Raw genomic sequence first — 16,520 nt, 5'->3', positions numbered from 1 at the left:
GTAACAGATAAACTCTCTTTTCCTTTTTTTTGGTTGTAATTATCGTGTTTTCGTCATTGATGTCTGAATTAATGTTTATGGTGGCCGTTTGTTTTTCGTCATTGCTGTCTTAATTAATGTTTGTAGTGGTTGTTTGTTATTAGTCCCTGATGTCTCAGGTAACGGTTGTAGAGGCTGTCTGCGTATGTATGTTTTAATGTTAGGCTTTATGTCTGTGTTAGAGCGTTGTGTTATGTGTTTAATTTCTTAAAAGCCTTAGAAAACAGGGACATGAACTGCAAATGAGCTTGGTTGCATCTTAATTGAAATGTAACAATTCCTACATTTATTTTCCCTGTCAAATAAGTAAATGAAATAAAATAACAGCTGTGTTTTTTAGATGTGGATTAAAGGGATGTCAGTGTACAAATTGTCACCAACTGGTTCCCAGCTTGGGGGTCAAGATCCCCCATGGAGATAATAGCTTAATCTGTGGAGTTGTGGCGTTAATGAGTAAGGGAATAAGAAAAAAAAAAACACATTTTACTTTTTACCTTTTAGGGAATTGTCTTATTTTTGTTTTTATGCCTCCACGTAGGTGACGTGGCTGGAGGCATTTTGTTTTCAGGTTGTCCATCCATGTCATGGATATCTTATGAATATTAAGAATACAAAATTTCTTCTGGCTTGGTACACACGGCCACTTGGACTCAGGGATGCACCAGTTACATTTTCAATCCTGAATAGTCAATCCAGTGTCGCTTTTCAACTTTTGTGTCTGTTACCAAACAACCGTGGTTACTTTTCTTATCTTGCTTTGAACTTTGATTTTCTCCTTGACACATATAAAACAATGTAGCAAAAATAACAAAAGGCATCAGACGGATGAGTTGGAGGTTTTCGTATCTGTAGAGAGATCCAAAAACGATGTTTTGAGGAAATGTACAACGCTAACTGAAGAGATAAAACAAAGACAGTAGGCTAAAATAGTTGACATGGTTTCCATCATATCTGGCATCCATTGTGTAAAAGCAATAAATCAGCAGCCATATGAACTGAAAAAGTTTACTAAAACTACCATTAGCTAGTGTTAGCCAACACTACCTGTAGTTACTGGAAGCCAACACCACTGTTAGCTACCATGAACAGTACTGTATGGTACTGCAAAAAGAGAGAGGACAGTCTATTCAAGATTTTGGGTTAGGATGCTTGTGTAATACATGTTTCCTATCTTAAGTTAGCACAGGATTATTGACTTAAGGCTCTATTCTTCTGTAATGGCTTTTTTCCTTTATCAAGTCCTAACCCTAATTACCATGGCTACCAAACAGTTAAGACAAGATCTGTAAGTTGTGAAGTCTTTGTAATATGACCAGACCACTGGAAACTGTGGCATACTGTCTGATATGGTGAAAGATCTTGGATCAGACCTGCCAGAAGAGTGGCTGTGCAGAGAGATCAATATAGTTGTGTAACTGGGTTCAAGTTAAGCTAGTATCGTCGTTGTATCCCTTTGATTTGCAAACGTCCAAAGAAGTAAAGGAAAAGATAAAGAGAGGTGGTCTGGCATTCTTGTTCTCCTCATTTTCCTGGTACGACAACAGGTGTTCTTTTTTATTGGAGGAGGACACAGATGAGAAGCTCAGAGTCTGAACCTGATTAAAAGAATGCTCTGTATGTGGAGGTGACTTCAGGCCTTAATTAAAGAGCTGTGTGTGTGTGTGTGTGTGTGTGTGTGTGTGTGTGTGTGTGTGTGTGCGTGTGTCTGTGTGTCTGTGTGTCTGTGAGTCAGCAGTTTGCAGTATTACCTTCTAAGCTCAGTTTCCAACACCGTGAGCCCCAGCTCAGTCCAACATGTGCATTAACACTTCTCCTATCTATCCTAAGAACAAACCTGTGTGTGTGTTTGTGTGAGTGTGTGTGCAATATCCAGACTCATTCTCTCTCCTTCTGATCTCTTAGCAAGCAAGGATGCTTTGGCTCTCAATGACAAGGCTGAATTTCAGTCTTAGTCGGACACCTCGGGCTGAAACCAGAGTGGAAATCAGATGTCTGACCACATTCACAATCTGTAAGTATCATCTGTTTGTCAATGGGTAAATATGGGAAAAGATCAAAACCTGATGTTAAATCTGGAGAGTCCAGTTTTTGGAAGTGGAACTGATATTCCACAAGTAAAAGGGGCTGTTTCTGTGTTAAAACAAGAGATTTATTCATTGTCAGGTTGAGTGAGTGCAGCAGACAGATTGAGAGAGGTGGTAGTGGTGTGCAGAGACGAAAAGAGATCTGCTTTCATCAGAAGGTTCTTTGCAGGGCAATTGCAATTACACTGAAAAGATATTTTACCAGACAAGCTGCTTTTTGTATTTTCAGTGGAACACTCATTTCACAACTAAATCAGAAAAGTGAAAAAATGCAGTATGATTTCTGTAAAAAGTACATAATCTGACAGGTGCTCTGTAGTAAGCCAGGTACAAAAAAAGTCAACCAGGAATATTAAGATTTAATAAGACTTAATATTTGTAAAGTAATACTATAAATGTACTCTTTAAGCCAACAAATACATCATCAGTTTTAATTAAATGTCAGCTGCAGGTAGCCTTATGGTACACAGCCCATAGAGGGCGCTAGAAAAATATCTTGGGTCCCATCCACACATATGCCAAAAAATTGTTACAGTTAAAATTCTTATAGTTATTGTAGCACACTGTATGGGCTACATTAGTTATTTCCTAACAGTTGGTTAAAACTTTGATAAAATTGTCTTTGACAAAAATGTTGTTAAATTACTCAGTCTTCCACTCTATAGGCATCATAAATTTACTCCTATTAAAATATTGCAGTTTTAGTGGAATTATTGTTAAAACTCTTTCTCAGGTTAGGGAAGATAATGCTTGCAATTCTAGTCCTGCACCTACATGTAAAATGTACTATATTTTTTTGATTACAGTGTGGTGGTATTTTGATGCCTCTGTGTGGTGAAATGTGGCACTACATGCCCACAGTTAAAGAAAAACTATCATGCAATACTGTAATGATTAATTCTTTGATCATTATCATTATAATCTATCCAGTTGGGTGAGGAGAGTAAAACTTATCCTCAGATAGCCTACTGATATCAGAACAAAAACATTTCTCAAGAGATAATTTCCTCTTGTTTCTGCAGTGTTGCAAAGGTCTCATAAGGACAAATGCACTCACTCACTTCCAGAGAGATGGAAACAAGTTTCTATGCATCTACTGCACTAAAGTGTATAATATGCTGCTTTGACAGTGGAACTGAGGGTCTAGAGTGACGTCAGGGTCTCAGTGTCAGTTTGCTTTCAGCCCTGGATATTATTTTTGTGTCTGTGACTGACAGCAAAAAGCAGACAAAAGCAATTTGTATCTCTTGTCAAATTGCCCACAGTGCTGTCTGCACATACAAAGGTGCTCTCTGGTAGCAGCGCAGCTCCAGGGTTTGTCTCTTGGTGTTATGAGTAAATCAGCCTTGCTCTCAAATTTCCCCCCTTGGAAATAACACTCAGTATATTGGCAAAGATTGGTGTCTGGCAGATAGTATACTGGCAGATCTGGCATCTGCAGAGAATTCCATTTTATTTTGTCTGGGATACTTAAGTGATTATCGTATTGAGGCTTTTTCAAAGTCTGACACTGACAAAATAGAGAAACTATCCTTCATTGTAACACCTCACCAGTTTGGTGCAACACTTACATGATGAGTGCAAACTATCACTGGATTACTTTGATACTGAAGAAAACTTAAAAATGTGATAATTCTCAGGCAAGTCTTGGAGTTAAAAAGAGTGTCTTTTTTTCTGTTAGTTCCATGCAAATGTATAGATTTTTGTTTGCAATGGTGTCACAGTTCTGCAGGCCCAGTTTCCCTTGATCAGTTCCCTGTTCTCCCAGTTTCCCTCTTCTCACTCTGCCTCAGTAATTTTCCACTCTTCCTGCCTCTGCTCCACTCTACCTGCCAGCCACTCCCACCTCATCAGCCCAACTCCACTCACCTGCGAGCTCAGCTGCAGCTCATCCCCAATCAGCCCAGTATAAAGCCTCTCCAGCACACTCACTCCTCGCCAGACTGTTCTTCAGTATTTCCCTGTAAGACTCTCAAGCCCCTATTCCTGGATTGTTTTCCGTATTGCCTACCCTGCCTGTCTCTGACTCTCCTGCCTTGCCTGATTCCTGGATATTCACCACAGCCTTCTGTCCCTGACCTTGAGATCTGTCTCAGCGTTCCTGGTTTTTGCCTGCCTGTCCCTGTGGCTGCTTGGTGTGTCTGTCTGTCATCACTGTCTCTCCTGGTCCTGACTTTGCTGCTGCTCGTCCCTTGTCGGCTGGTCTGCCTGTCCTGTCAGCTCTCCCGGCTCCGGCTCCTCTGCCTGGCCCCGACTTCCCTGCTGCTTGTCTCTGGTCTGCTCTGCTGCTTCAGCGGCCTGCTCAGCTCAGAATGAGCTGTTACCTGTGCGTCTTCACCTGCCCACGTTCCTGTTTTGCCTGTGCATAATAAAGGTCATTACCAATTATCCTGGTTGTTCAGTGTGCTGCACTTGGGTCCTAAATACACCTGTCACAAATGGAGAAATATAATGGTTGCCTCTTAAAAATGTAAGTCATGTTGAATCTAAATATATATATATTAAGATTTGACTGAATTATTACTCCCAAAAGGGGTACAATATCTATGTAAATTGCAGAAGAATAACATAACCTTATTTGCCTCCATGAGCTGTTTGACAGCAAATGCTGTAGCTCAAACTGCTGACAGTGTTGATAAACACACTTAATCTTTATTTCTAAGAAAATGTACAGTGCAGTCCATAAATATTTTGAACCATGACACATTTCTGTTCTTCTGGCTTCACTCCAAGACACTGAATTTGAAATGAAATGATGACAAAGGTTTACAGTAACTGCTGACTCTCCAGTTTTAAGGGTCCTGCAAAGTACTCATACCTGTAATAGATGGACTGTAGCCTTTTGATACATAGGTAGCCCTGTATTTTTGAGCACCCTCACATTAAAGTTGAAATTCAGCACTTGCTTTTTTTTATTATTTCAAATCCAGTTTGCTGCAGCCAGCAAAAGAAACACTTACAGACTGCAGCAAACTGTAGCTGACAGTGAAGGTTAAAAAGAGATGCATGCTGGGTTCCTGTGCTGACAGCAGGTGGTGCTGCTCTCAAACCAAACACTTGGATACATGAAGATAAAAACACAAGATAGTTGCAGGATTCTGAACAGAGAGCTCACATGTCAGAAACACTGATGTTGAACCCTGCTTATAGGAAAAGACACCAGAGAGAGGAAAATGCAATGTTTTTTATTACTGTGTTAAGGTAAGTGAGGAAGACATTAAATGACCTTGAAGATCTTGACCTTATCAAAATATAATAATGCACCATTATGTTAAAATACACTAACATGCAGTATTACAGTTTCACACAGTATCACAATAATGATGAAAACTATATACAACAGGAAGCGGATACTTCTGGTCTGGTCTGATTCACTGCTTTTTAAAGCACAACAGATTCATTCATTGTCCCACATACTGTTCATAAACAGTATTTCCCTCTTCCAGACCTTTAAAAAAAATCCATACTGTGAAGTTTGGCCTAAAGTGAGAGACTCTATATAGCTCTATAACCAGATATAACAAATACATAAGTGATGAAAATGTGAGTAAGTGTGGTTGCTCTCGGCTCAGCCTTGCTGTCCCAGAGCTGTGATGAGGTCCTGCAGCGGCTCAGTGTCCTCCGGTTCCAGCAGAGCATGCTGCCGGCAGAAGAGTGTGAGGTGTGTGAAGAGTGTGTTGAGGTGTGGGTGCAGGCCCAGTGCGAGCGTCTCTCTGTAGTGAGACCAGTAAATGTGAGCCAGAGTCCTGAAAAACAACAAAAACACCTTCTGGACGAGAAAGACGAAGCCTGGCGGAAACACTGAACCTGGAAAACAGGGAAGAGATAGAAAGGCTTAACACTGAAGCTGGAATGTGATGCAGAACAGTGCGAGATAAATAAAATGTGTTTTACCTGCTCTTGTGGGGAAGACATCTTCATCAGTCAGCAGCTCCTGAATGTATGACATGGCATAGTCAAAGTAAAGTGGAGCGGAGCACTTCAGCTTCCTGCCGTGGTCATCGGTCCAAACATAAACCCTGACAACACCACCACACGTCATTAAAACACATTATACTGTGTTCAGGCTTAAAAAAGAAGAAGACAGAAAATATATTAAATGTTTTTGAGAGGATAAATTTTATGGTATCACTGTAGGATCACCTGATGGCAACTGAGCAAACTCTATCTGTTGATAAAGAACTTAAGATGCAGCTGAAAACTCTGTTTAAAGCTAGAAAGTGTTTCCATAGCCTAAAAGAACAATCCTGACTCAAGTTTAGCTGCTATTATTTAAATAAAAAAACTGCACAGTTGATATTTCAAAAATATCTACATCTGTTACATAATTGTTTGACAAAGTAGGTGATAATGAATGATGAACAATGAATTTGTGTGCACTACTTAGGTGCATTCCAAAGACAAATTCTTTTCAAGCATTTCCAAGGTGCATTTTATAGTTTTCCAGAGCTGGTGGCAAAAGTCATAAAATTATGTCCTATGTCTGGGGTCCATTCAACCATGTCTTACAAAAAATGTTGAGTCTTTGAGATCTCAAGCTTAGTCAAACTTTGGACTCACTGTCGGACTTGCAATGGAGAATTTAAAAACATATTGAAATGAATGCAGAGAAAACAGAGATACCAACTTTCTTGTTTCATGCATTCTTCTTTCTTGTCAAAACCGGGGCCTATATTACCCATGATGCAACTTAGCCACCAACAGCTCTGCTAGCCTCGAGCAGAGATGAGGAGCAGGCCATGGAGGTCTGTGAAACTTTGTTAAAATTGGTGAATTTCCCCTTTTAATAGAGGACATGAATACTGTAGAATTCCACTTGTGCTGGAAAAAATCACTAAAATCAGACCAGAAACAGCCTCCTGGTCAGTGGTCACCGAGGATAGTCCAGAAACTCCTCTGTCAACAGGCTTTATGGTTTGAGACAATTTCTTTGGTGGAAAGTTTTTTAGAAAGGATTCACTGCGAGGCCTCTGGCATCTCAGAAACTTAAAGTATGTGCATGGTCCTTTAAATACGTGCAGTTGAATGCTCAGTAACTTACGTGTTGCCTGGTCCACAGGCAGTAGGGCAGGTGCTGGGAGTGCAGAACTCAGACAGGGCACTGGAGAACAAGTTTATGTGCTTGAAAAATGCCACTGCTGAAAGAAATTGATAAGAGGAACATTAAATCTCGCCCATTGTCCTTTGGCTGTTTTGTCTTTGCAGTGTGCAGTGGGGGTCAGAGATCTGCTGTGTTTAATGGGCTCTACTTACTGTTGCTGGCCAGCCACTCTGCCTTGTCGACGCCAGGCGGCAGCGTTGTTAGGGCAAACATGTCTGTGTGTGTGATCCGCTGGCACACATACTGCTGCTGCAGATATGGACGCTCCTCCAGATTATTATTGTTAATTCCCCTTGGGAGGACAGTACAGAGTTAATGAAGCAGAAACAGACAGAGAAGGACAGAGAGACAGAAAATATTGCTGTGTAAAACAATCGATAGGTCAGTGGATTAATTACTCCTGCTGCAGTCAGTAGATAACACATTTTATGCCTCTCTGATGCTCTCTCATCTGTTCTGCCCTCTGTGACACACACACGCAAACACATACAAACAGTGCTGTAACTGCAGACCTGAATGTCCGGTAAAGCAGCAGTTAATGTAATGAAGGCAGTCATTCAGAGCCAGAGTAATTACTGTTAATGAAGCTCACTGCTGCAGTGGTCACTCCTGCAAGGGGCTGAATTCAGAAGCCTGCTCACTTTCCTGCATCAGTTCATTTACCTGCTGATAAGCTACAGGTAGTGCTATATAATCAGTAATACAGGCCTGGCAGTTTGGAAATATGTGATAACTACATACTGTGAGAGCAGGAAATGAATGATGTTGTTTGTGCATGCCAGTGTGTCCTGGAAAGTCAAACTTGGCAGCATGATTTGACTTTATGCAAACAGGAAGGCCACGTTGACGCAGGTAATGTGTGCTATGAGGATGATGAGTGTTCTACTTTGTCTCTTTGACAGCTAGAATGTTTTTAATGAGATAGTTTGGATTATTTGGCGTAGGATTAAATCAATAATCAGTGTATTACCTACAGTAGATGGCAGTCAGCAGGTTTGGAGAAGCAGAAGAATACCAGCATGAAGGCTAAGCAATATACTGCTGCAGACAGGGTCAGAAGCAAAATGTATTTTAGGTGTTTAAAAAAGGTCCACCAAATCAGTGTACACTATATTTATAGTGTTTTCACCACTTAACTTTACAGTTACACAGCCTTTTCAGATAGGAAACCGCCATTATACAAGCCAAATATCTCTCCAAACCAAGTCCATGGGCAAAATCAATAACTTTAGGATACCGGAGTAGCCGGTGAACCACTGAACCAATCTGTTAGTTACCTCATACAACTTCACTTCAAGTAATCTGAACTATCCCTTTAAGACAGCGCGTTAGATTGAAGTGAACATTTCAAAGTGTGGTGGAATCAGGCAGCTGCCACGCTCAGTTTTTTAGACAGCAGCTGAGAGTTTACTCAGCGTGACCTTGCCTACTGTGATAAGGGAAACACTGTGCTCTCTGTGGGGTTTCACTCCCCCTGGTTTAAATGTGTGTGAGGGCTGGGCAGGGAGAATTAGTTTAGTGGTCTAAACAGCGGGTCTTTGTCCAAAGTAAAGGTCATGAGAGGTGGAGAGGGAGGAATAGTGACAGAGAAGAATGTAAACATCAGGTACAGTAGTCCGGTTCCAAACCATGACAAACTTCTCTAATGTCCACAGGAACTTCTTTTGTTAACATCCTGCTCTGTTCCAGCTCCATGGCATTAACTCAATTACCGCCTCTTGGCTACCAGTTGTCAGCATACATAAACACACAAAGGACCCGGAGCTACTTGTGATGTTGTGTTTGTGTGTAAACATGCTCCTCTGTGACCCTGCTCCTCCTGCTCTTGACCATCTGTTTACCTTTACCTCTGTCGTGTGTGGGTGAAATAAACAGTCCTCTTCAGCACAGCCAGCTGGCTCGAAATAAAGATTCATCCTGGAGCAAATATTTGAATAAAAACACATACAACCCTTCGTCGTCTTGGTTCAAACTCTGCTTCTCGACATGTGTTCCCGCTGTTAGAGGAATTCACCTTCACTGATGCCATCAGGCAAATATGTAACACACACACTCACACTCTTATCTGGAGAACATTCCTCAGTGAACCATGTGCAGCCAGCTCTCTAGTCATGTTTCATCCACTGCTACAACTACATTTTCATTTTCTGTACACTCCTTCCATAAAAAGATAAAACAGGAAATGAGAAATAGATATGAAACATGGGTATAGGGCTGCAACTAACAATTATTTAAATTGTTTATTAATCTGCCAGCCATTTTCTTGATTACTAATGTCAGAAAATGATGAAAAATGCTGATCAATGTTTCCCAAAGCCCAAGGTGATGTCTTAAAATGAATCGTTTTGTCCATAACCCAGGTAGATTCAGTTTACTGTCACATGACTGAGGTAAAAGAGTAGTGTATTAGAGATTTAATTTAAGAAAACAAAAATTACTCAAGTATACTTATACTTTTTTTTTGGAATAATTTAAGGTATATTTTAAGTGTACTTTTAAAAAGTGTACTTCAAAATGTAAATTAATATACCAATTCTGCAATACTTAAAAGTGTCAGTGTACTGTAAATTGTACATTAGTGTACTTTAAAAAATATACTAAACTGCAAATACTTGTGTTGGAAAATTATTTTTACTTTTGAAAAGTATACTTTCAAGTCTTTTGTAATACGCTAATAGTATGCTCTATTAAAGTGCACTTTAACTTCATTAGAAGTGTATTTAAGTATGCTTTAAAAAGTGCATTTTGATATAAGTTTATTTAAAGCTGTACTTCAGTGAACGTCGAAAAAATAACTCAGACAAGGTAAACTTCCTTAAATTTCATTAACCAAACTTGTATATTAGTGCATACACAGCCATATACTTTAAGTGTGCTAAATATGCTTAAAGTTGCTCCGCTTAGCACATAAAAGTACACTGAATACACTTAAAATTGTGGTTTTATACAACTTAATTACAACTAAAATATATATGGTACAAAAGTAGGTGTTCTAAAATAGCAAACTCCAAGTTAACTAATCCTTAACACACTTTAAGTATACTAATATAACTAACTACTACTACTAAGTACAATTATAGTATTCAAGTATGTAAAATTTTATATAATTTGCATATTTATTTTTCACCAGGGAAGACTAAAGAAACCAGAAAATATTTACATTCAGTTATTTTTCTTAGAAAAATTATTATCAAAATAGTTGATTAATTTGATAGTCGACAGCTAACTGATTAACTGACTAATCGTTACAGCTCTAGATGAATATAAGTGTAAAAAGCTGATGAAGAGAAATGCAACTCACAGTTTGTCACTGCTGATGTCAGAAGGTTGAGGAGTCTTCCTGTCTGGCTTTGTAGCCGAGGGGTAACTATGGCAACCCCCCATGGCGTAGAGCTAAGAGCAGAGCTGTTGGTCAGGCCAGCCCCACTTCTTTTCCATCCCAAACATACTAACCAACACACTTCCCCACACTCCAGGCAGCATATGGTGACGGGTGCTGCAACACAAACATCTCCCACTCAGCTCAGTTCACATATGAATCCATACAGCTGACAAACACATAAGATCCCTTTATGGTGAAGTTTTCCACAAAGCAAAAAACAAAGTAGTCCAGGAGTTTGAAGATCGTCTCCAGCTGTCTTTCCTCTCTTTTTTGCTCCAGTGATCCAGTGTCAGTGTGTATATGTCTCCTTTGTCTGGAAGTCCCACACCCCACAGGCTCCTCCTCTCTGTGCTCCAAGCGGACAGGCAGGTTTCTCCACAACCCATTAAAGTACAAGAACACAACTCCGCCTTCTTCCCCTTTTTTTTCCACCCACAGCATACACACACTCCTCTCTACATGTATGCCCTCTCTACACAGAAAGCGATAGAGAACAGGCAGGTGTGCATGGCAAAGTAAAGGTGTTTTCCCTCTGTGGAAGTGGAAAAGGAGAGAGGAAAAGAAGGAGGAAAGCAGGGAGAAAAGTGGAAGCAGTCATAAAGGAAGGAAGAGGAATGCGATGGCATACAGAACATGATGTATTAGAGCTAAGGAATGAAAACCTACACCCAAAGTGAAAGGGCAAAAATGATATATAGACTCTAAGATGAAGAGGAGTTCATGGCGGGTCTCCCCCCACTGGTAAATGAACTCATCTCACCTCTGCCTGCAGCCATAAGATCTATGTGTCAGGCAGCTTTATGTTTGCACTGACGGGGGGGAGATGGGTGGGTGTGAGGGTGTAACAGTATGTGTGTAGAGATGTACAGCAAAGAACGGGAAGCAACATAATCCACTACCTCACCTGCCCCAAAGGTAAACATGTTCCCACAGACCAAGTCCTGCTCTCCTTCTCTCTCTCTGTGTGTGTTTGTACTGTATGTGTGTGTGTTACTACAGACTGTAAATTAGTAGTTGACTGATATGGGTGCTTCAGTAAATTTGGAAGCCTATGTTTGGAGAGCAGTGCGGTCAACGGGCGATACATAATGCTCATATAAACACAAAGAAAAGTCATGAATGATTCCATTATTCCATTCACATTACAATCTAATATTCATGGTCATCGTAGCCAGTAACATGTTGTTTTAGATGTGTCAAACTCATTTTAGTTCATGGGCCACATACACTCCAGTTCAATCTCAAGTGGGCCGAACCAGTAAAACCATTGCATAATAAGCTATGAATATCAATACAATTAATGAACCATCAATCAATTAATGTTCTTACATGTACATGTTTTAACTAGGAATGATCTTAATGAATTGTAGAATTCTTATTGGCTGTTTATTTTATTATCTTTCAGTCTGTTTCTTGTTTTGTTTCTATTGTATTTCTGCTTTCCTGCCTAATGTAATCTTGGCATCACTGAAACGTATTACCAAGAAATAAATAAAGGTTGAATGATAAATTTACAGAACAAGCAATAAATACCCTGATAAATCTTTTTTATATTCTCTTCTTCATATTTTTCTGCTGGCTTGTCATGCTATTTATCCATCTACATTTTACTGCCAAAAGAAAGTGGTTCCTTCATGAAACTGCTCACAGCAACTGGGTGATGATTTTTGGAAACAGACACTGGTTTAGAATTTTTCAAATGTATTGAGCATCAAAGGACTTGTGCCATTTAGTTCCATTATATTTGAGAGAAGGCAGACATCTCTATGGCTGATATCTCGAAAACTATGCAACTCACACCATATAGATGGATAAAAAGCACCTCAGGCCAAAATGTATTTGTGATTATGGGGTGAACTGTCTCTTTAAGAAAAATCTGTGCAATTTCAACAATGTCTCAGTGTTTCCACATTTAGTCAGTCTACTGTCATTACATGTGCACTGTATTATACAGATCACAGTGGATCTACAAATGCACATAACGTTTCAGTATTTGGAATAATATAGTATTTTACATATGATTCTATCAACTGCTTGAGATCTGGAGATTCTTTTAATTTTCCATACATCTTTACTCCTGTGTAATAATGCCGGCATCACCACACAACAGCAACTTAAGTGGAAGCAAATGAGGAAGAAAGATATCTCAAGCCTTACAAACTATTTACAAATCGAACGTTTTGGCACCACCTTAGCAACAGATTTCTGCCAATATTGTTTTAAGATAGTCTGACACATTATTTTGAACTGAAGCTGCTGATTGACAATATTTTGCGCAATGTTCAATATCTTTAAATATAACCACACTTTTTTACACTTTGCAAAGTCATCTAGTGGGCCAGACTGGACCATTAGGTAAATCAGTATTGGCCTGCAGGCAAAACGTTTGACATCCCCGTTTTCAATGGAATATTCATTCATTAAGGGGTTATTAATTGGGTTGTGCATTAGATTTTACAACATTGTATTTCAGGGAGAATGGGGTACAGTATCTGAAGAGAGACATAATTCAACTGCAGTATTATTATCATCATAATATACTGTGTACTACCGCTAGACCGTGAATGGTTTCAGATTAGATTTACTGTCATTTAGAAAGGGAGAAGTGTTAACATTTGGAAAAGACAATAGTGACTGCTGTAAACATTAACAGCAGCATGCACTAGCTTTCCAAAAACTCACAAGGAGAAGCGTTAACATCGTTCCACAGCAGCCACACTAAAAAGGCTATTCTTTCATGATAAACCAAGATAAAATTTCTGTCGATAACTTTAATTATCACTAAATCTGTTTGATAGTGGTGTTTTGAAAAAGGTAACATTAAATATTGTCCAACATTGACCAATACTGTCCAAAGTTTGACCAAAGTCTCCCAGATGCAGGCACAGCAATGTGGGTTTGTTTTGCAGCAATGAAAAAATTGACATCACAAAGGTCATAAAGCCATTTTAAACTGTTGAGAGGTTTTCAATATAAAACTTGCTGAAATTATTTCAGTAACAGTGTTGGTTCTTTTTGAACATTTTCAGCACATTTTAAAAATAACACAATAATACTGATCACTGGTTTCATATCTACAAAGCTGCTGCAGATATGACCTTATAATCTCAAAATACCAGCTTATTAGCCCGATTAATCAGTCTATTACTACTGTAAATGTGAGATAAAAGACAGGCTCATTATTTGTCTTGGTCTGACATATTTATTAGGTTCGTATCTGAATGTACAAGCTAAATTGACAACAGGTAACAGACACATTACTCTCTAAATGAAAAACAAAACAAAACCAAAAAAAAAAAAAAACACACCAGCATCAGTCCACTTTACAAAAAAGGCATTTTATAACATAGCTGTCTTTCACACCACTTCCTCCACACACACACACACACACACACACACGCAAATGTAATGAGCTATAATGCGAGCAAGATTTAAACTTTGAAATGGCCTCAGTGTATGTAACACCCAATGGGATGAAGTAATAATTTAACACCCACTGTCTCTCAGTTGAAGTTTTGGGCACACACTGTATAATACAGCACATACCCAATGAGGTGAATGAGGCTAATGTGCAAACTTAATGGCACTTAAAGATGACTGTATTGTACCTCATGCCATTATGCATAACATCACACCATACCCGTAGCTACACTGCACACACAGCACACTCTCAAGGTGAAGGAGACACACACACACACACACACACACACACCAAAAACACAAAGGTAAGGGTCAGATGCAGTGCTTAGGTTTGACAAAAGATGGGATGACATATTCTGACCCTGTACACACCCTGACAAAAAACAGCCCTGTTTTTCTCCTCTAACCCTGACTTAAACCAACGTTCGCTCCCGCGCAGCTCAACTTCAAACAGCTCAAAGCGCTGAACAGATAAAAGTAAAATGGCTGTGATCTAAGATGAAACTTCAAAGTCTTTCTTTGACATGTGGCGTCCTCTCCCACCGCTGATAACGCTATCACATGACTTGGAGAAAAAAAAAAGAAGAAAACCCGAAGGATCTAACAAAGCCCGCTTTAGATGAATCTAGACCTGTAAGATCATTGCAAGAAAGGAGGCTACTTCACAGATATGAAACCCAGTTTGTACACTGGTGGGAAGACACACTTTGGCAGAAAGCATCGAAGAGAAAAGTATTCTAAAAGTATCTGCATGATTCACTCATTCAAGTCAAACGTTCCCACCTCTCTGAGTGGGGAATAATGTGGTGATGCCTGGCACCACCAAATATACAAACCAAAAGTGCTTCTTGAAAAAGTGCTTTCAAAATAAATACAACAATCTATGTAAATCGCTCCATAGGCATATATGCAATTAAAGACAACTCCTGCCCTGAGAAAGAGAGAGAAGAGGAGAAAGAGAAAAGTAAAGCATGACTGCCTGGCACACAACACACACTCAAAGGATAATTCTGCTTTTTTACAATTTGGGTCGTGTTTTTGCAGTTTGGCCATGATTTCTGTCAGTAATGATTAGATAATAGTGAATAAGTGAAATGTTAATTACGTAAAGTCACGAAAGAAGAGCGGCAATCAAACAAGTTTTAAACAAGCCAACAGTTCAGTCAGATTATCTAAACAACTTTACTTGGAGGTTAAATAGTACAGCTGCCACTGATAATTATTTTCATTATTTATGAATCCGGCAAGTGTTTTACTGAGTAACTGACTCACTGTTTGGTCTGTACACTGTCAGGACAGGGAAAAATTTCATCACATTTTCTTAAAGCCCAAAGTGATGTCATGACATTGCTTGTTATTCCACTCGACAGTCCAAACCCCTAAAATATTACGTTTATTATAACAGACAAAGAAAAGCTGCAAATCCTCAATATTAAAAACCTGAAATTAGCTGAAAAATCATGAACACGACTAGGTGATTACCAAAATAGTGTGTTTGACTCTTACTGATAATTGATCATAAATGACAAGATAAAATGTAAAGGTTGAAGCAGTATATGTAGAGCTGCAACGATTAGTTGATTAATCGATTGAAAGACAATTAGATTTAAGAAACTGGAACCAACAAATGTTTCACATTTTTGCTTGAAAAATTATAATAGTTGACAACTATGTATTTGCTGCTTTTCTTTGTCATTTAAGTTGGTAAACGATTCTTTGGGTTTTTGACTGTTGGTTGGACAAAAGAAGCGATTTGAAGGCATCACACGTTGTCATTTTTGACAGTCTATACAGCAAATATGGTGAGAAAAAATACTGGTCATCCATTTTCTTAGTATTATATAAACATACGTAAGTACATATACATATATTGTGTGTTAGCAATTCATGGGGTGGGGGTGCTCTTTAGCCTCTTGTGGCTCAAATGAGTATTACAACAACAAACAGAAAGATTATCTAAAAAAAAGACAATTTTACTTGCCAAAAGTTGTGGATAATTAAGACAAGAGAGAAAACTATTTGAATCACCAGAACTGTTCTTTCTGACTTGACTTTCAGGAATTCACTAACTAAACAATTAATCGTAAAAATAATCAGCAGATTACTTAAAAATGAAAGTAATCATTAGTTGCAGCCCTAGTTATATCTGTCTGCACTGCATTGGTTGTTTTCAAAGTCTGCAGTTTTAGTATGATTTCACCTTCATTTGCTATTCCTGATAAGATTGGCTAACCTGGCATTTTGTTTAAAACTGATAAATGACAATAAGAAATTCTAATAAAACAGAATTGTCCTTTAAGTTAAGAACACAGAGGACAGACCGCAGACTCACATTCATACACATGCACACACCCAAACCTCCATGTAGGAAGCATGTAGCAGAGGAACAGGAACTGATGCTGGGGTATAAACCGAAACACAGACATCATTATTGCCTCATTTCAACAGTACAACACACACATACAATACACACATGGCAACCTGCAAAACAACC

At 39.0% G+C, this 16,520-nt stretch overlaps 1 protein-coding gene across 1 annotated transcript; it reads right to left on the bottom strand.

The window, feature by feature from the left end:
* Window positions 1–5,310: 5,310 nt before the first annotated feature.
* LOC146316467 (MOB kinase activator 2) lies at window positions 5,311–10,958 on the bottom strand. The gene is made up of 5 exons (XM_084735036.1): window positions 10,526–10,958; window positions 7,377–7,516; window positions 7,165–7,261; window positions 6,018–6,142; window positions 5,311–5,930 (listed from the first exon to the last, which is right to left on the bottom strand). Exons 1-5 carry the CDS (start codon window positions 10,606–10,608, stop codon window positions 5,692–5,694), a joined length of 684 nt encoding a protein of 227 aa, XP_084591162.1. The 5' UTR covers window positions 10,609–10,958; the 3' UTR covers window positions 5,311–5,691.
* Between the last annotated feature and the right edge of the window lie 5,562 nt (window positions 10,959–16,520).

The sequence above is a fragment of the Lutjanus erythropterus genome, chromosome 13 (genome assembly GCF_056507025.1).
Source record: "Lutjanus erythropterus isolate fLutEry1 chromosome 13, fLutEry1.hap2, whole genome shotgun sequence".
In the NCBI taxonomy this organism is placed as follows: domain Eukaryota; kingdom Metazoa; phylum Chordata; class Actinopteri; order Lutjaniformes; family Lutjanidae; genus Lutjanus; species Lutjanus erythropterus.
This window is presented reverse-complemented; position numbering and strand designations above follow the sequence as displayed.